This window comes from Paroedura picta, chromosome 18 (genome assembly GCF_049243985.1).
Source record: "Paroedura picta isolate Pp20150507F chromosome 18, Ppicta_v3.0, whole genome shotgun sequence".
NCBI lineage: Eukaryota > Metazoa > Chordata > Lepidosauria > Squamata > Gekkonidae > Paroedura > Paroedura picta.
This window is the reverse complement of record NC_135386.1, coordinates 9,559,463-9,579,838: the sequence shown is the minus strand read 5'-3', so window position 1 is coordinate 9,579,838 and position 20,376 is coordinate 9,559,463. Positions and strand designations below refer to the sequence as shown.

The 20,376-nt window shown below is 46.3% G+C and overlaps 1 protein-coding gene across 3 annotated transcripts in view; it reads right to left on the bottom strand.

Annotated features, from left to right (window-relative positions):
- Positions 1-20,337, bottom strand: part of EFL1 (elongation factor like GTPase 1) — a 103,398-nt gene extending 83,061 nt beyond the window's left edge. For 2 of the 3 annotated variants that reach the window (XR_013227433.1, XM_077317880.1), the window contains exons 1-12: positions 20,219-20,337; positions 18,196-18,298; positions 15,892-15,959; positions 15,721-15,805; positions 14,905-15,038; positions 12,905-13,042; positions 11,407-11,621; positions 8,326-8,449; positions 5,775-5,851; positions 4,905-5,041; positions 4,314-4,436; positions 3,565-3,664 (exon numbers count right to left, since the gene is read on the bottom strand). Coding sequence is in view for 2 of the 3 variants with exons in the window: in XM_077317880.1 (XP_077173995.1) it covers positions 3,565-3,664; positions 4,314-4,436; positions 4,905-5,041; positions 5,775-5,851; positions 8,326-8,449; positions 11,407-11,621; positions 12,905-13,042; positions 14,905-15,038; positions 15,721-15,805; positions 15,892-15,959; positions 18,196-18,286 (1,292 nt within the window). In the remaining variant the exon portion in view is untranslated. Of the gene's footprint in view, positions 1-3,564; positions 3,665-4,313; positions 4,437-4,904; positions 5,042-5,774; positions 5,852-8,325; positions 8,450-11,406; positions 11,622-12,904; positions 13,043-14,904; positions 15,039-15,720; positions 15,806-15,891; positions 15,960-18,195; positions 18,299-20,209 lie in introns of all 3 variants that reach the window. The other variant, XM_077317881.1, reaches the window with a different exon arrangement.
- Positions 20,338-20,376: the final 39 nt, after the last annotated feature.

Below are 20,376 nucleotides of genomic sequence, written 5' to 3'. Positions count from 1 at the left end.
TTATTGGCATTAAACAGATCAACAAAACAAACAGAGCTAGCCAGGATACATTCTTCTAATCAAAATAATGATGATGATCTGTCTAGGGTGGAACAATTGCCTAGCTCTTTGAGGCCATGAAAACACATGCTTGTTGCTATCTCCCCTGTTCACCTTTACATCACAAAAAGAGAAGACGCAGGCAGAAGATCTGCACAGTGAAGACACACAACCTCCCCAAGCCGTTTGCCGCAGGAAAGATCTCCATCGAAAGCTACCTCCAGAGTCAAATCCCAAGCAGCCTGCTTGTTCCACCCACTCCCTCCCGTCCTCTCCCCGCCTCTCGACGGTGTGGCCAAGAAGCACCAACACCTCCACCCTCAGCTTATGAGGACCCCTCTTCCCATGCTCATGTGCAAGAAGTCAGAGAGGAAGACTTCGGCCTGCAGTGACAAGCATGCGCCACATGCATAGAAGTCGACTGCCAGACAGCGGAATTGCACCACCTAGCGGCCCATTCCTCCAGTGCCCACTCAACCCAGAAACACCCCTTTTAAACAAAAGAAGCCAACGCCTTTCGGGGATCTCAATACATCCCTTAACACCCCTTCAATACAGTCCAATCATTTTCAGGACCCCGGAGAGCAAACCAACATGTTGACCCACTAGCAGAACCCCTGTTACAACCAACTGAGCCTAGACGTCTGAAAGCAACGAGGCAAAGCAGCATTCTTCAGCTTGGAAGAACAAGCAGGAAGACGTCGAGGAGCAGACTTCGGCAGAGGGTCATAAGCAAGGTAGGCCTATCACAGTATTGTCTGCTAAGACGGGCAGGGGCTCTCCGGGGTCTCGAGAAAAGGGCTTTCACATTAGAATCATAGAATCATAGAGTTGGAAGGGGCCATACAGGCCATCTAGTCCAACCCCCTGCTCAACGCAGGATAGAATCATAGAATCATAGAATCATAGAGTTGGAAGGGGCCATACAGGCCATCTAGTCCAACCCCCTGCTCAACGCAGGATAGAATCATAAAATCATAGAGTTGGAAGGGGCCATACAGGCCATCTAGTCCAACCCCCTGCTCAACGCAGGATAGAATCATAGAATCATAGAGTTGGAAGGGGCCATACAGGCCATCTAGTCCAACCCGCTGCTCAACGCAGGATAGAATCATAGAATCATAGAGTTGGAAGGGGCCATACAGGCCATCTAGTCCAACCCCCTGCTCAACGCAGGATAGAATCATAGAATCATAGAGTTGGAAGGGGCCATACAGGCCATCTAGTCCAACCCCCTGCTCAACGCAGGATCAGCCCAAAGCATCCTAAAGCACCCAAGAAAAGTGTGTATCCAACCTTTGCTTGAAGACTTCCAGTGAGGGGGAGCTCACCACCTCCTTAGGCAGCCTATTCCACTGCTGAACTGCTCTGACTGTGAAACGTTTTTTCCTGATCTCTAGCCTATATCATTGTAACTTGTAGTTTAAACCCATTACTGCGTGTCCTCTCCTCTGCAGCCAACGAACCCCACCCTTTAGCTGGAGACGATGTCAGGGAATGAACCCAGAAACACCTGGACGCTAAACAGATGTTCTGACACTGAGCCGGTGTCCCGCCGCTTTTCGTTCAAGTACCCTTTTCTCCTTTGCAAGTACTTCCCCCACCTGGGATCCACTCCCAGCAGTGAAACGCTCAGCCGTGGAAAAGTAGGAGGCCCCAAGGCAAGGAGTCAAATGTTCAAACTGGTGTGGCAATCACATCTTCTGGGGTACAATAAAATCGGAGGCCATTCACACCTTTAAGACCAGACGAAGAGTGCTTGCACTCAAAAGCCCTGAATCAATCTTTGTTGGTCTTAAAGGTGCTACCGGACTCTGATTTTATTGTGCTGCTTCAGACCAAGACGGCTACTCATTTAAATCTGATTTTCTGGGGTGTGGGGGAGAGTGTGTTTGTGGAGGGGGAGGGAATTACAGGTGCAGCCCCCAGAGCAGCTGTAGCTTGGCCGAAGCCGACTTTCCGACGGTTTGGGGGTCTGCGCCTCGCAGCTCGACATAAAAGGAAGAGCCGAAGGCAATCAAGATCTCGGCTCTAGTTATAGAACCCGGTTAGCTATTCTTGTTGGGGGATGAAATGACAAGCGCTGCAGCGGAAGTGTTTGAAGTCGAATTTGAAAGGTATCAAATCCAGGAGGAAAGGAGCAGCCGTCGCCTGTGCAACTTCTGAACTAAAAGCCACATTTATGATTAGTTTTCACCTAAATTTATTCCCCTCATTTATCTCCCTGCCAAACTCCAGTTGAAACAAGCCTTACCTTTCCCCCACCAGCTAGGGGAGCACATTTCCGTGAGCTGTGGGGAACAAAGATTCTGACCACCTGCCCCCTCCAGGGAGCACTCCTGCCAGTTAAGCATTTCCAGCAACCATTGAGGAGCTGGTGCAACAGGAAATCCTTTCCCGTAAATCAGGGAAATAAATGAAAGGTAACTGATATTCTTAGATCATCATCTCTTTCTGGAACACTCTGCCATTACCAGATTCACATTAATATCCTGTAGGAAAGTCTTAACAAGGGGTGGGCAGGAACTGGCTCACAGCCCAAAATTCCACACAAACTTGGGATGGGTCAGAGCCCCTGAACTAAACTGGGAGGGGGAGCAAACCCAGAAGACAGAATCAGGATACAGGATGATCTTGACAGGCTGGAAAACTGGCAGCGGGATATCATCCTGAAAAAACAAAAGCCTCTCTGCCAATAGCTTAGAGAAGCACCTGAATCAGGACTACATTTGTATAAAGTAAGGTGCGTCACATGAAAAAAAAAAGATCTCTCTTCAATTTAACAAGCTTTGATGTCAATATTACTTATTAATATGCCTTGTTCTTAACAAAATAAACAGCTGTAGCAGGTTGGATCCTGCCTCCATTTCTATGATCACAAGGGGGGGGGGTTAACTAATCCCCTTGGACCAACTACTTTCCCCACCCTCACCCGTGATTCCTGTCAATTCTCTGTCCACCTGAATCAGCATTTCAGGATGACACTTCGGGAGGGGTAGTCCGCAAAAATCACCCACCCACCCACGGACCCTGAGGAAACCTAAGTGGGATCCCATGTTTCATGTATTGTTTTCCAAGTTTTCTGTAAACCGTCCTGAGCCATGAGGGGAGGGCAGTATATAAATACAATAAACAAAACAAACGTTTTGAAGAGCTGGCACAAAATACAGATCAGTGTCCACAGTTGACCAAGTTACTCTTACCAGGAATACAACAAAACAGAATCGGAGTCCAGTGGCACCTTTAAGACCAACAAAGATTTATTCAAGGCGTGAGCCTCACGCCTTGACTAAATCTTTGTTGGTCTTAAAGGTGCCCCTGGACTCTGATTCTGTTTTGTTGTGCTGCTTCAGACCAACACGGCTACCTGCTTGAATTTACCAGGAATAATTGAGCATGAACCTAAGGGCAAACCATTTTCTCAAGTCCAAACAAACAAAAGGAATCTTACACCAAATTATTATGACTCATTAAATGCCTAATGCCATCATAGTGGAAGGAGACCAAATGGCAACATTTTCTCACCTTGGCTTGTTCTGTGGCAATGTCTTAGCGTCAACCGCAAACATTTTGGACACAAAGACAATGACCGGAGCAGTTTCTTCACTGCTGCATTTCATAAACGCTAAGCAAACATAAAACGAAAGAGTTACACGCCTTTCCGAGGTCTGATCAGAGAATCCCTGGCTGTCTTACGCATTTGTCAAAAGAGGACCCAGCTCGGGCGAGATGTTTCCCAGCTATGGTTTTTGAGGCCACTGAAGTTGAATTCTGACCGAGATTTTATACCTGGGCATGTTTTAGAGCAGCAGTTTACATTCTGCTACAAGACAGTTCGTGACACGAAGTGTCCCCTCCAATATTGAGATCTCCAACATCGAGATCATGGTTAGATCTATTGTATTGGTGCCACCCTCTTCGGAATATTATTCTCCCCACCAGGCTGAACTTGGGGGGGAACTCAGTTAACTAAGATCAGAATTCTGACCACCACCGCTATATGTTATATGTAACTTTTGTTGATGTTAATTGGGGTTTTTATGGGGCGTTTATGGTGTTTTAACTATGTTGTAAATCGCCATGAGACCTATTGGAGAAGGGCGGTCTAAAAATTAAATAATAATAATAATTTAAAAAGTAATAATAAAAAGTGCGACTCCCTCATTCCCACCATGCATTGCGGAACACTTGCGGAACACTTGAATGGGACTTCCAGTCACTCAGAACCTTTCCTTAAAGCACACCTGTCAACTGACTGGCCGGGACGTACTCACCGCTTTTCAGATCCTGAGTTTCTTGCGGCCAAGAATCAAAGGCTTTCGAGCCGACGGACATCAGCCTTTCCACTCTCTCCGCAGTGATCTCGAGAGGGCTGGGGAGTTTGTTACACACCATCGCTACATTGCAGCATTAAGGATATACACAGTGATGGTAGCTGGCCCCCCAGTTGTTAATCATTTCAGCTATTTCCACTTTTTAAAAGAATCGTGCAAAAAGCAAGGATCCAGTAATTTGCGGAGCAGCAAAACAAAAGGGCTCCCCTACAGCTTCTGGGAAACGCTTGAATGGGGCGGGGGGGCGGTGTAGGAATTCACTGGTGATAAAGACACCGGAGGCCCCATACTCTACAGCAGGGGTAGTCAACCTGTGGTCCTCTAGATGTTCGTGGACTATAATTCACATGAGCCTCGGACTCCCACGGACATCTGGAGGACCACAGGTTGACTACAACTCCAGCTTTCAACCCACATCTAGGCAGGAGGTTGCTGGGCCCCAAAACATTTGATCCTCCCACCCCCTAGCTCCATTCCTTTGCCAGACTCCCAGGAAATAGTACAGCCTTCCAGCATTCCCTTCAAGGATACAGAGAACGGCCTGGGATATCGGCAACCACTGGCTACAAATGGCATTAAGCTGAACTTTGGGGTCGGTGTGCCGTGATTCGCGAGCGCCAATTTTCAGCCCCAGAGAGGAAACGATTTTATCAATTTTTTCCTTATCTCTAAAAAAGCCACAGAGAGAGAGAGAGAGACAGAGAGAGAGAGACAGAGAGATAGAGAAACAGAAAGACAGAAAGAGACAGAGATGCAATCACAGTGATGCAGCAAACTACTTATTTGGGCACACAAAAGAAGGGGCGGGGATCTTTGAGCATTCTGGTCTACTGGGATAGATTAGCTATGGTTTTCTGTCCTGACCCCTACCTGGTGGAAGGACCCCCCCACAGCAGACCTGGGCCCTGTTGGAACTAGCTCAGTTCTGTAAGATGGAACTCTACTGCCAGGCTTTTGGCTGGGGGCCAGTGAAATAACATCTACTTAACAGCCCCACCCCCAACGGAAGATGTCCCGATTGTACGTTTACTCCAGAAAATCAGAAGGAAATGGTTACTGGGATCTTGACGTCCGGATTGTTATTTTATTTAGAAATTTAATTTCATCTAAATCTTGGTTTAACTCATTTTACATTATTATTTACGTGCTTTCATGTATGCCATCCTGAGTCGGCTCGCTGGGAGGGTGGTATAGAAATGAATTAAATAAAATCAAAATAATAAATATTACCAAGGAACATTGTCTTCCTGAGCCATGCCGCGGCAATCCGCAAATAGCTGTGGCCTATGGGTCCCCTCCAGCCCTGCACCCTCAGAGGGAAGACCCCCCCACCACTATGAGCTGATTCCCAAGGTTTATTTGGCATAGATAACTAATCAGATTTAGGGGTGTCCCTCTTACTTTTTCATAACAGCGTCATAGAGGCTCCAAATGTTGTCCAGCACCAGCTGCACAAACAGCGGCTTCTTCCCTTTTAACTAGAAGGAAACAACAGGTTATTAGAGGGTGGATCAGAGGATGGCCACTGGCTGAGATACAGGTGAAAGGAGCCTGGGCCCATCTGCAGAGGACAAGCAGGTACCTGGCTATGGTAAGTAAGCAAGTAAATAAGTTTATTGTTGCAGCTTTATACCACAGCAACCATAACAAACCATGACGAACAAACACAAAACAATTTAAACAAGTATGAGAGGCAGGCAATAATTACGATAAATTCAGGCTAAAATATTAAAGCTTAATATAAAATATTTTGTTTTTAAGATCAAAAATAGCATCTGTCCCCTGTGCAAGCACTGAGTCATGTCTGACCCTTGGGGTGACGCCCTCCAGCGTTTTCATGGCAGACTCAATACGGGGTGGTTTGCCAGTGCCTTCCCCAGTCATTACCATTTATAGCATACAGTTGTACAATAAACACCATTGATGCTGGGTTGGATCAGACACAAATCTCCTCCTGGTGGGTAGCAGTATAAAGGTGGCTACCTCCAGTGTAACTGTTGGGAATACATCCACCAAAAGAAGCTTAATTCAGTCCTCATCTGAACCAGAAACGCAAAAGGGTCTTTGATTCAAATTTGAATAGAATCATAGAATCATAGAATCATAAAATCATAGAGTTGGAAGGGGCCATACAGGCCATCTAGTCCAACCCCCTGCTCAACGCAGGATCAGCCCTAACCATCCTAAAGCATCCAAGAAAAGTGTGTATCCAACCTTTGCTTGAAGACTGCCAGTGAGGGGGAGCTCACCACCTCCTTAGGCAGCCTATTCCACTGCTGAACTACTCTGACTGTGAAAAACTTTTTCCTGATATCTAGCCTATATCGTTGTACTTGAAGTTTAAATCCATTACTGCGTGTCCTCTCCTCTGCAGCCAGCAGAAACAGCATCCTGCCCTCCTCCAAGTGACAAACTTTCAAATACTTAAAGAGGGCTATCATGTCCCCTCTCAACCTCCTTTTCTCCAGGCTGAACATTCCCAAGTCCCTCAACCTATCTTCATAGAGCTTGGTCCCTTGGCCCTAGATCATCTTCGTCGCTCTCCTCTGTACCCTTTCAATTTTATCTACGTCCTTCTTGAAGTGAGGCCTCCAGAACTGCACACAGTACTCCAGGAGTGGTCTGACCAGTGCCGTATACAATGGGACTATGACATCTTGTGATTTTGATGTGATGCCTCTGTTGATACAGCCCAAAATGGCATTTGCCTTTTTTACCGCTGCATCACACTGCCTGCTCATGTTTAGTTTACAATCCACAAGAATCATAAAATGGACAGTATAGCAATGTTTTGAGATTTTATACCTGATCCATATTGCAAGGGCATACACGTTTATCTGGCTTTTGGCCTGGAAGCTGAATGAGACCTCCAGACTCAGAATGGCCAGTGCTGGGGAGCGGACAGCAGCGGAAGGCTGTGGGCCTGTTTGTGGGCTTCCCCTGTCCCAAGAGACATTCTGGTCTGCAGGATCCACTGCAACATTTTTATCCCGCAAGAAACTAGATGTCAGACTCTGTCCATTGTGAACAAAAAGCTCATGGAGGAACATCCTTAGGATGGACTAACCCCCCCCCCCCCCCCATGCATTGCCATGGGACAAGGGAACGGGAAGCCTATATTATGAACTTAGGCAGGTTGTGATTGGGTGGGCAGGAAGGGATGTGCCAGTGTTTGTCTCTTGTGGCCCTTCCTTGCATACCCAGGGAATTGCTGATTGTCACTGTGGGATGGTAGGTGTATTCCCTCCAGGCCAGGCTGGATTCTGGAGATTTTTGGTGTGTGTGTTGGGGCATGGAATTGGGGTCCCTGTGGGTGGGCAGGTAGCTATGAGTTCCTGCATTGTGCAGGGGGCTACACTAAAATGACCCTGGAGATCCCTTCCAACTCTATGATTCTATGAGCTTCCCACAATTCCTCCGATTCGTTCCTTGCACAGTTCTTGTTAAACAGTTACTCTGCCATCAGCTAGTAGAGGCTGTTGACTCTAACATCAAATCATTTGTTGACACGAAGGAAGGAAAGGATTAAGGAGGGAGGAAAACCGGAATAGGTTAGAGGGGATGAGGTTCAGTGGAAAAGCCTCTACCTTGCATGCAGAAGGCCCCAGGTTCAATCCCCGGCATCTCCAGTTAAAAGGACGAATGAGCAGGGGATGGGAAAGACCTCTACATAAGACCCTGAGAGTCATCACAAGTCTGAACAGACAATAGTGACTGATTTGGAATATGGCAGCTTTGCAGGTAGGCGACTGGCAGAGCTGAGACAGTCAACCATCTAACTGCAGCTTAGGGCGCTGCTCCTAATCCACAGTATATAGTTACAAACAGGGCCACAGCAAGCAAATCCGTGGATGGGCAACATTTGTGGAATCCCAAACGCCTAGTAGGCAGGAATACAAAGAAAATAGCCATGAGATTTAGAGTGCGCTGAAGAAGGACTCAGCAAAACTACCTGGTCGCTTTTCATAATCTTCTTGGCCTTCGTATTCAGGTAGTAGTCTCCCCACAAGGTCTTCAGCAATACCGAGGGCTTGATTCCGATCTTCTGGCTATACAGCTTTGCAAAATGCTCAATGCTGGAAACAAAGCAAGCAAGTTCTTGAAACCGAGCGTGTCTAAATAAAGACCGGGCTTTTTCACAACCAGGCACCTGCAGAATCACCATCTAACGTACTTGACAAACGGAGGTGCGTTCTGCCTGGGAAGCAGATGGTTGCATAATGTCGAGGCGGCATGAACAAGATGATGCAATGCATCTGCAGACACACTTCATTCTTTTGCTGAGTGTCAATCGGCCCCAAAAATACCTGACCCACTTTATGGTGACTAGGACTCGGGCACAGAGTCAACAAATGCAGTTCCCATGAAAACTCGGCTGTGGGAGGGAGTGAGGCACCCCATTATGCTTTAGAATGCTTAGGGCTGATCCTGCGTTGAGCAGGGGGTTGGACTAGATGGCCTGTATGGCCCCTTCCAACTCTATGATTCCATGATTCTATGACTAGATGGCCTGTATGGCTCCTTCCAACTCTATGATTCTATGATTCTATGACTAGATGGCCTGTATGGCCCCTTCCAACTCTATGATTCCATGATTCTATGACTAGATGGCCTGTATGGCTCCTTCCAACTCTTATGATTCCATGATTCTATGACTAGATGGCCTGTATGGCCCCTTCCAACTCTATGATTCTATGACTAGATGGCCTGTATGGCTCCTTCCAACTCTATGATTCCATGATTCTATGACTAGATGGCCTGTATGGCCCCTTCCAACTCTATGATTCTATGACTAGATGGCCTGTATGGACCCTTCCAACTCTATGATTCCATGATTCTATGACTAGATGGCCTGTATGGCTCCTTCCAACTCTATGATTCTATGATTCTATGACTAGATGGCCTGTATGGCCCCTTCCAACTCTATGATTCCATGATTCTATGACTAGATGGCCTGTATGGCTCCTTCCAACTCTATGATTCCATGATTCTATGACTAGATGGCCTGTATGGCCCCTTCCAACTCTATGATTCCATGACTAGATGGCCTGTATGGACCCTTCCAACTCTATGATTCCATGATTCTATGACTAGATGGCCTGTATGGCTCCTTCCAACTCTATGATTCTATGATTCTATGACTAGATGGCCTGTATGGCCCCTTCCAACTCTATGATTCCATGATTCTATGACTAGATGGCCTGTATGGCTCCTTCCAACTCTATGATTCCATGATTCTATGACTAGATGGCCTGTATGGCCCCTTCCAACTCTATGATTCCATGATTCTATGACTAGATGGCCTGTATGGCCCCTTCCAACTCTATGATTCTATGACTAGATGGCCTGTATGGCCCCTTCCAACTCTATGATTCCATGATTCTATGATTCTAGGATTCTATGAGCAGGGGGATGGACTAGATGGCCTGTCTGGCCCCTTCCAACTCTATGATTCTATGATTCTCTAAAACCGCAGAACTGGCAGGTTATAACAAAGCAGTGCAAGGTTTGCTTGCTCTCCTCTCCTCTGTTTTCGCCTGACAACCTCCCTGTGAAGCAGGCTAGGCTGACAGTCTCAAGGTGACCCAGCAAGCAAGCATGCAGGGCACAGGGGAGATTGGAACCTGGGCGCCTCAAATCCTAGTCCCCCCACTCTGACCACTACGCCACACACACGGAGGCCACTCAAAAAGGAGGAGTCTTAACTGGTGGTTGTGCAGCCTACTGATGGCAACCCTGCGGAGTTTTGAAGGCAAAAGATATTCAGAGGGGGTTTGTCCTTGCCTCCCTCTGCAGAGCAACCCTGGACTTCCTTGGGGGTCTCCCATCCAAGTACGAAGCAGGGATGACCCAGCTTAGCTTCTGAGATCTGACAGAATCAGGCTAGCCTGGGCTATCCAGGGCAAGGAAGACAAATCTCACATTTCACCCGAACATTCTGTTCCAAAAGGCCTAGACCAGGGGTAGTCAGACTGCCGCCCTCCAGATATCCATGGACTACAATTCCCACGAGCCCCCTGCCAGCATTAGCTGCATTGTCCAAATCAAATCAGGTGTAATTTTTTTAACTACCAGCTACGTATCCTATCAGCTTCTGCTCAGACAGAAGGTGGATCCAACCGGGGGGAGCCTAAGGCCGCGCTGCATGTTATTTTAAAACAGGGGTAGTCAACCTGTGGTCCTCCAGATGTCCATGGACTACAATTCCCATGGGCCCCTGCCAGCATTTGCTGGCAGGGGCTCCTGGGAATTGTAGCCCATGGACATCTGGAGGACCACAGGTTGACTACCCCTGTTTTAAAGCAACCTGAAGAGACTGAACAAGCATAACTGGGATGTTTCAGGAAGAGATTTTCCATTTCAAGGGATTGACAGTTGTAGGCTCCCTTCACTGGAAGTATTCCTAATGAAATCCAAGTCCTCAAAACAACTGCATTGTTTACCAGAGCCAGCTTGGTGTAGTGGTTAAGAGTGGCGGCTTCTAATCTGGCGAGCCGGCTTTGATTCCCTGCTTCTCCACGTGGAGCCCGCTGGGGGACCTTGTGCTGATAGTGCTGTTCTCAAAGAGCAGAAGCTCTCTCAGCTGCTTTGAAATGCCTTCAGGCAGTGTGCCAGAGTTTGCCTCTTGTGGCCCTTCCTTGAGCAGGGGGTTGGACTAGATGGCCTGTATGGCCCCTTCCAACTCTATGATTCTGTGATTCCTTGCATACCCAGGGAATTGCTGATCGCCACTGTGGGATGGTAGGAGAATTTCCTCCAGGCCAGGCTGGATTCTGGAGATTTTTGGTGGGGGGGGGGGGGAAATCACTTGGGCATGAAGTTGGGGTCACTGTGGGTGGGCAGGTAGTTGTGAGTTCCTGTATTGTGCAGGAAGTGGGACTAGATGATCCTGGAGATCCCTTACAACTCTATGACTCCATGATTCAATGAAACAACTCAGCCTTTGAACAAGCCGTAATTACGCGTACCACTTTGAGGGTTTAAGAGGTTCAGCAGAAATAGCAGAACAAATCACCGGCATCCGGGAACTCACCCAAAGCCCCAACCGTCAATTGCGCTGGCGAATACAACGTTTCCCTGATCTGGTGAAAAGTAAAGGTGCGAATCGTCCGTGCATTCCAGTCCGGCACTCCAGTCGTACACCTGGTCTTTAGGAGCGGAATCCGAAGTCAGCTGAGCTTCCGCGTCCTTCTCAGCCCTTTCTTCCAGCACTTTAGAGGTGAAGAGAGTTGCAGTGATGGCGTTCACCTAAGAGAACACATCCCTCTGATTTATTTCTGGCTTTAGACCGACATCTATTGGACCCTCAACAGGCTCTCACGGTGGTGGGCAGGAAGCCCGCAGTTTGATTGGGTGGCACGTAAAAATACTCCAGCGATGCATGACGCTAACACACAAAGCAGCGGTGCTATCAAAAGCAAAACGGTAAATGAAACCCCCCCCCCCAAATCTTTTCAAAATCCTGGAAATAATAAAATGGCTTTCACTAGTTCCTTAGACCTGGAAGCAAGTGGGGCCAGGATGCCACTTCCTTTTATTTGTCTATTGTAACTCTGCCTTTTTTTTTTTTTGCAGCTTGCAATAAAAATCACGTGTGACAAATTCTGGTGGTGGTAGAAAGGGCTGCCCAGTCCCTGCCAAGTAACCTTGACTCAGAGCCTTTAAGGTGGTCATGGAGAACCCCTAGGGCAGCGGTAGTCAAACTGTGGCCCTCCAGAGGTCCATGGACTACAATTCCCATGACCCCCTGTCAGCATCCTCCAGGCCCATCTCTGGTCATTGGGGGGGTAGAGGTCAACATGACCGTATATGGTCATAAAGGTAAAGGTAAAAGGTAAAGGTATCCCCTGTACAAGCACCAAGTCATGTCTAACCCTTGGGGTGACGCCCTCCAGCGTTTTCATGGCAGACTCAATACGGGTTGGTTTGCCAGCGCCTTCCCCAGTCATTACCCCCCAGCAAGCTGGGTACTCATTTTACCGACCTCGGAAGGATGGAAGGCTGAGTCAACCTTGAGCTGGCTGCTGGGATTGAACTCCCAGCCCCATGGGCAGACAGCTTCAGACTGCATGTCTGCTGCCTTACCACTCTGCCACAAGAGGCTCTTGTATATGGTCACATCACCCAACAAATGTTTAACACATTTTAAAACAATATTAAAAAATAACTAACTTCCACCCATTTGGGAATCCCTAAGGTTTCATGAAACCCTGGTTGAGAAAGTATCTTTGATCCTGAACTTTTAGAGTAGTCAAGAACAAAAAACAAGCAGTATGAATTGGATACAGAAGTCAACTCAAAGCCAGTGGACCAGTTTCAGGAAGGCAACAATGTATTTGAAGCTGGTACCAATTAAGGGATGGCTGCAGTCCCGACCAGCAGAAGCTCCTGAATATTTCCCCAAATATCCCCATTAAAGTTCCTCAAGCAGGACAGAACATGGGCATTTGCTCAAGTCATGGGCATTTCCTGTTTTACTGGTGGTTCCTTCCATTTATGCACACCCTAGACCTTCAGCCCTTTTAGCATACCTGTTCCAAGATGTTCTTGAGGTGAAGATATGCTTCTTGGGGTGTGAACTTGAGTTCCAATATGAGCCGATCTATTTTATTAATCACTAAGACTGGGCGAATGTTTTCTAACCAGGCCTGTCGCAAGACTGCATGCGTCTAGGGGAAAAAAGAATGGGCATGCTGTCATAAAACCGTAAATAAAATCTATGCTTAGACAACGACTGGTTGTCCCTATCACGATGGACCTTTCTGGCCCTATGGACAGAATAACCAGACATTTGTTAGCTGATAGGTCCCGGGAAATAATAGAACTGGTGGCCGAATTCTTGGCTACTGTGGTACAAAAGGACAGTCGGCTAGGCAAGAATCAGGTCTAGACCAAGGGCACCTACAATTAGTGGAAATTACTGATTGCTGGGCATTCTGGAGGAATCTACTGTTGGTTACTGCTTATTTTATTTCCTTTTATTTATCTAGACGATGTAAATTTTATCAATTAATTATAATTATGAATTACCCTTGTTCTTATGTTTTATATGCCATTAAAGGTTTTGAGTTTGAATTTGAAAATTTGTAAATAAAATCATTCATTCATTCATCAAACTGGGAAACGCAAATGGCTTATTAAATAGTTGCGGCCTGATTCAAATGAACCAGAGGGCATTAAGGAACAGGCTTCAGGAATGCGCCCGCTTAATACCTTCCTTGCATATGTTACTTATCAGAACTGTGTGCCAGCATTATGCACATTATGGCAGCATTATGCACGGTAGCGAGGAACAGAGATTTGAACCGGGTATGTTTCTCAGCAGGGTGAGAATTAGAACCTTTACCCAGGTTGGATTCCAAGCATTTTGCTCTTGTGGCTACACTAATTAAGATATTATGGTCATTGCTGGTGAACTCGTATACAATGAGACTGATATACATCTGGATTTCCATTCTGTCTTATCACAAAGATCCCAGCCTGCTAACTACATACCCCTAAACTTCATACACAGCTATCATAACATATTCATCAATTCGGCTCTATTCTGCCTCTCACTTGAGGTCTCTGGGCACTGTACACAGAACATAGAAACTGGAAAATACATTATAACGTTTGTAACCATTAGAAACAAGGAGATATAACTAATATATAGCATGTAACAGATCACAAAGAACAGACTAACAGATGCGGGATGTTTGGGCATCGGTACTGCAATTTCCTGGCGGTTAGGTTGATTTTGGGGTCCTCGTCGTTGGACTTAGCCAAAAGTCTGGCAAAAGAGCTCCTTTTTCCAGGCCCTATGGAAATGTTTGCATTCTGAGAGGGCCTTGATCTCACTGGGGAGCGCATCCCACCAGGTTGGAGCTGCGGAGCAGAAGGCCCTGGCTCTGATGGAGGCCAGGCAGATTTCTTTGGGGCCAGGGATTTCTAGGTTGTTGGAATGTATAGAGTGAGTCGTTCTTTGGGAAGTAGAAGAAGAAGAAGAGATGGTTCTTACATGCCGCTTTTCTCTACCTGAAGGAGGCTCAAAGCGGCTTACAATCACCTTCCCATTCCTCTCCCCACCACAGACACCCTGTGAGGTGGGTGAGACTGAGAGAACCCTGATATTACTGAAGAAGAAAAAGAGTTGGTTCTTACATGCCGCTTTTCTCTACCTGAAGGAGGCTTAAAGCGGCTTATAGTCGCCTTCCCTTCCCTCTCCCCACAACAGACACCCTGTGAGGTGGGTGAGGCTGAGAGAGCGCTGATACTCTTGCTCGGTCAGAACAGCTTTATCAGTGCTGTGGCGAGCCCAAGGTCACCCAGCTGGCTGCATGTGGGGGAGCGCAGAATCGAACCCGGCTCGCCAGATTGGAAGTCCGCACTCCTAACCGCTACACCAAACTGGCATAGACAAATAGACAGACAGACAGTCCCTGACCAAGCATGGCCTTGATTTTTCAATGATCAATACACTCTGACTACAGCCTGGTGCCCTTAAGAACTCTCTATTCTCTTCTCCTGCAAACATGCTCCCCCACCTCACCTGTGGACAGACTCCTTCCACAGCATCAACCACCACAATGCAGCCATCACAGAGCCTGACAGCTGTAGACACTTCGGAAGAGAAATCCACATGGCCAGGGGAATCTATTAGATTGATAAGATATTCCTGATCACCTAGAAGGGGGAGAAAAGAGCAATTTTAAAAGGAATTTATCACAAGTAGCCTACTTGGAAGACACTTCTATTTTCATATAGGTTGGATTAAGCCAATTATTCCTCTCTATTTCAACCTATTCCACTCCACTTTACAACTCCCCTGCTTTTGCCCGGGCAGGTCATGTGATACTCCGACCCAGCCCTTTTTAACGGTCAAAGGGAGCCCCATTCTACGTTTTTCGGCAGTGGAAAAGTAGGTTCCCGCCCAGTGACGTATTTTTCACATCCCATCAGCCAAGCCTTTGGACCTTACTCAAACCTAATTAAGAGCCTCTTGTGGCGCAGAGTGGTAAGGCAGCAGATATGCAGTCTGAAAGCTCTGCCCATGAGGCTGGGAGTTCGATCCCAGCAGCCGGCTCAAGGTCGACTCAGCCTTCCATCCTTCCGAGGTCGGTAAAATGAGTACCCAGCTTGCTGGGGGGTAAACGGTAATGACTGGGGAAGGCACTGGCAAACCACCCCGCATTGAGTCTGCCATGAAAACGCTAGAGAGCGTCACCCCAAGGGTCAGACATGACTCAGTGCTTGCACAGGGCATACCTTTACCTTTACCTTTTACAAACCTAATTTCTATGGGAATTTTTTTGATCTTACTAGACACAACGCAAATGCGATTCACAGAAAACACGAACAGCATTACCTTCCCCAAACAGCAGCGTAATTGCGCTGGATTTCATTGTAATTCCACGAATCTGCTCGTCTTCTCTGCTGTCCAAATATCTCAGCTGCGTGCATTAGAACAAGATCAAGGGTTAAAAAGTGAGAAAGGATGGTTGGAGGTAAATAAGTGTGGCTATTGAAAATCTTGTACCTTCCCTGCCAGTCTACTAGAGATTATTCCATTGCTCGAAATCAGACAATCAGCTAAAGTTGTCTTACCTAGGAAGCAAAAGACAAGACATTAGGACAAAACCCACAAACAAACATAAATCAACACAAAGCAAGGGTTACCTAAGGGTGTGCACATGCACAAAAATTCAGGATCCCACTGTGGTTGAGAGCACAAAAATTCAGAATCCCACTGTGGGGAGAGGCAGATGGAGCATTAGCAACAGGGTCTCAATCACTTGTCATTCCACAATTGGGGATGGGTCTGTCCATTAATCTCCAATCTTGACATAGAAGAAGAAGAAGAAGAAGAGTTGGTTCTTATATGCCGCTTTTCCCTACCCGAAGGAGGCTCAAAGCGGCTTACAGTCGCCTTCCCATTCATCTGGTCATACTGATTTCCTTCACTATGTTTCTCCAGCGTTGGATCCAAACAAAGGATAACTTTATCAACTTAGCTTGTGATTCTTGTATCATCCTTGATTCTGTCAAACATCTTCATTATGCTGTGTACAAATTTATTGCTCACCCTTTGCCTGTGGTCACCCTGTGATCCCACAAATACGCAACATAATACCCAGTTAGACCGTTTACGCACTGGGCACTTCACTGCCCCAGGCCAAATGCTCCCCCATGTGGGTGCAGGAAGAGGTGGGGCAACCTGCCATGACTAAAACTCCAGCATGCAGCCTGGCATGAAACCTCCAGTGCAGAAACGGTCTTAGAATAACAATTATCGGTCCTTCAGGTTCAACTGCCATTCACAAAAACATACGGGGAATAAAAATGTTAAGGTCAGTGATTAATGGCAGATGCTTTCCCAGTGGTGAACAGAAGTAATTACAAGGGCCACTGAACCCAAAGGACTGATATCTGTTATTCTAGTTAGATGTTCCGCTGCATATTTGTGTGAGATCTACATGACACAGTTTCCTAATTTCCTGCTAATTTATTCTGTCCTTATATCTGCACTGCGATGATCCTGATTTCATTGTCTGAGGACGTGTGCATGCACATCAAAGTTCACACCTAGAATAAAACTTTGTTGGTCTTAAAGGTGTCACTGGACTCAGAATTTGTTATTCTGTATAATCCACCTCGAGCCTCAGTGAAAAAGGCAGGCTATAAATAAATAAAATTAGCTAATGTCAGCCCATCACTATGGTGTTGTGCTAGATTGCCTCATAGGACTGATTTCTGCATAATCTAAATTAGACACCTTTAAAGAGACAGTAAGATTGAGCCACTAAACACACCCATTCGCAGGGACAAGCCACTTCATTTCTTTTAATCCAAGGCAAATATGGTCCATATTTTATTTATTTATTTAACATTTATATCCCGCCCTTCCCCAGAGGCTCAGAGTGGCTTACAAAGTTCAAAATGTACAACATTAATAAGTAGGTAGTGAAATCCTACCATTCATTACTTACATTTAAAATCATACCTGTCTATTACACCTTCAGGCTGCCTCCTCTTTGGCACGTCAAAGGAATGTAACAAACAAGCATATTCAAAACCTGACTCACTTTGTCTGCTTACAGGAAAAAAAACCTTACTTAGTGTTGTGTCCTGGTCACAGGCTTCCTAGAAACAGCTGCTTTAAACCAGAATGCCGAGGCTTGATCTCCTGAAGGCTGTTTTGAACTCCTTATGCACATATATATCTAATAATTGACACCTACCAGTTACTTAATACAGAGATGAGCAACAACGAAAAAGGAGGCAGCCCTTCTGAAATGGTTGGATTTTAATTTTAATTAACTTAATTGTGATTTTACTAGCATCAAAGCCCATTTTCAAAATGGGCGACAGGGCTTTGCGGCCCGTAGGGAGGCTGCCAACTACCCCTCCCCCACGGCTCCCTCTAAGCAGGAGCACACCTGCGGACCACAAAGCCCTGTCGCTGCCTCTCTCCTCGTGGGCGACAATGGAGGTCCACCCTGATTGGCCTTCCCCCTCCAGCTAGAAGGTGGGAGCTGGAGGGGGAGGGCCAATCAGGGTGGACCTGTACGGACAGGGTCCCGGACAGTCTCCTCCCAGGAGGCTGTTTCCCAAATATATAAGGGAGCGAAATAGTGTTAAGGATAGGCTATTTTGTTATATTGTGTTATCTTTATTATTGCTGAGAGCTGCCCTGAGTCCCCAAAGAAAGGGTTGCATACAAATGGAAAAATAAAAATAAAATAAAAGCAGCAATCAACTAGACATGTTTTTTTTTTAAGAGTCAAGATGCTGTGCATTCATTAATAAACAGAGTTATTGTTCAGCATGCATAAGTTCTTACCGTGGTCCACATGTGCTAGTATACATATATTCCTGATACAGGCTGTCTTTTTCTGAAGTCCAGACATCTTGCCCAAACTAGTGAGAACCATGGCTGATTAAGTCTACAGTAAAGGAAACAATTTTTTTTAATAAGAAGTTTAAGCAGCAAGTTTTTTTTTAAGCTTCAAGGGGATAGGAACAGTTTAAGCTACACTAGTGCTATAATTATAGGAAGAGGTAATCCACTCTAAACCAAGTGATTTAAATGGGCACAAGCTGGAATATCTATGCCTAGCAATATACTGCTAATGTAGCAGATCAAGATGGACAGAACAAAGAAGGTGATACAGACTAAGTCAACTAAATACTTTTCCAACCTCTTACCTTAATTATATTGCCATCAAAATAGCACTCTCTCTTACACAGAGCACTCTCTCTTACAGAGAGAGAGAGAGAGGAGGAAGGGGGAGAGAGAGGGGAAGGGACAGAGGGAGGTAAAAGAGCTAGGACACCAGTACAAATGTTCCTCTAAATCGCAACAGAAACTCTGTTATGAAAAACGGAATTTAGATCCCCTCACTAACATGAAACCTCCTGGATGGATGATCTTGTGTCAGTCATTCACCTTGGCCCATCCCATCTCACAGAGCTGCTGTGCAAATAAAATACAGATGGAAAAGTCCAAATACGCTATCCAGAGCTCCTTTGAAAAAAGACATAATATGAAAATGTACTAAAATCAACAAAAAAGCAAGTCCTCGTAGCTTAAGGCAGTGGTCCTCAACCTTCCTAATGCCGTGACCTTTAATACAGTTCCTCATGTTGTGGTGACTCCCCAACCATAAAACTATGCAAGTGTTCTTTCACCAAAATTAAACCGAAGCTGACCAATGGGGTGAAGATCCATTGTTCATGATGGTATATACATTTTTTCCCCCATGGTTTCTCAGTTCTGCTCTGCCTCTTGTCCCACCATGCCGATCTCGCTCTTTTCTGCTGCTTCAGACAGACGAACACTCTATCTCAATCTACCCCGCAAGGCTGTTGTGTGGATGGTGCCCCCCCTCCCCCCGGCCAAGCTGCTTGGCCTGCCACGACCCCTGAGAAAGGGTCATTCGACCCACAGAGGGGTCCCGAACCTCAGGATGAGAACCACTGGCTTAAGGGGTGCTCGCATACAAGTTAGTCGAACAAAATCTACTGAGAATCCCAACCCTGCGGAACGATGAAAACAACTATCACTTCTTCCAGATCCATTCAGAAGGAACCACTGTTAAAAAGCCAACCAGCTTAGTTTAAGAAGGCTCTGCTCTACTGATTCTTAGAAAACTCCAAGATTCTTGGTTTAGGAATACTGAGCTTTTGCCATTCCTGTTTTTTTTTTCCAGTGGCAAGTGTCTTAGTTTACAATATGCTGTTGCTTTCAGCGGTATTTATAGGCAACAATTTGATATTGTTGTGTTGTTTTTTAACAAATGGTGTGATCCATGCTGGGGTTACACAAGGCAAAAAGAGAAACAACAAAACAACTGAGAGATGTGGAAGAAACAGAACAAAATAAACACAAATATGATGAAAGGAGCTTTGACTCTCAAAAGCAGGGGTAGTCAAACTGCGGCCCTCCAGATGTCCATGGACTACAATTCCCAGAAGCCCCTGCCAGCGAATGCTGGCAGGGGCTTGTGGGAATTGAAGTCCATGGACATCTGGAGGGCCGCAATTTGACTACCCCTGCCCAAAAGCTTATACCTTGGAAACCTGGTAGGTCTGTAAAGTGCACTGAACTGGAATCTGGCTCATATGAAACAAAGACAACATATATTATAAATATATGAAATACACTACAAAATAAAATACCACACAAATATCAAGCAAAATCACATTAAAAACTGAAATATCAACTTGCTCAGGATCCCCGGTCCAAAAATAAATAAAACTGGCCTCAACTAGAGCTAGGGCTTTTTCGGTCCTGGCCCCAAATAATATTAAACACAAATAAAATGTAATACAAATAAAATTAAAATATACACAACTCAGCCAACCTGCGCGCCCGAACCGGCCAGCGACGGAAGGCGGAAGTGCGGCTCCCCACGCCCTCGAGGCCGCTGCCGGAAGTGCCTCTCTCCTCCCCGCACCAACGCGCAGGCGCCAAAGGGCGGGGCCGCCGCACGCTGCCGGCCGGGGAGGACGGCCTGCGCGC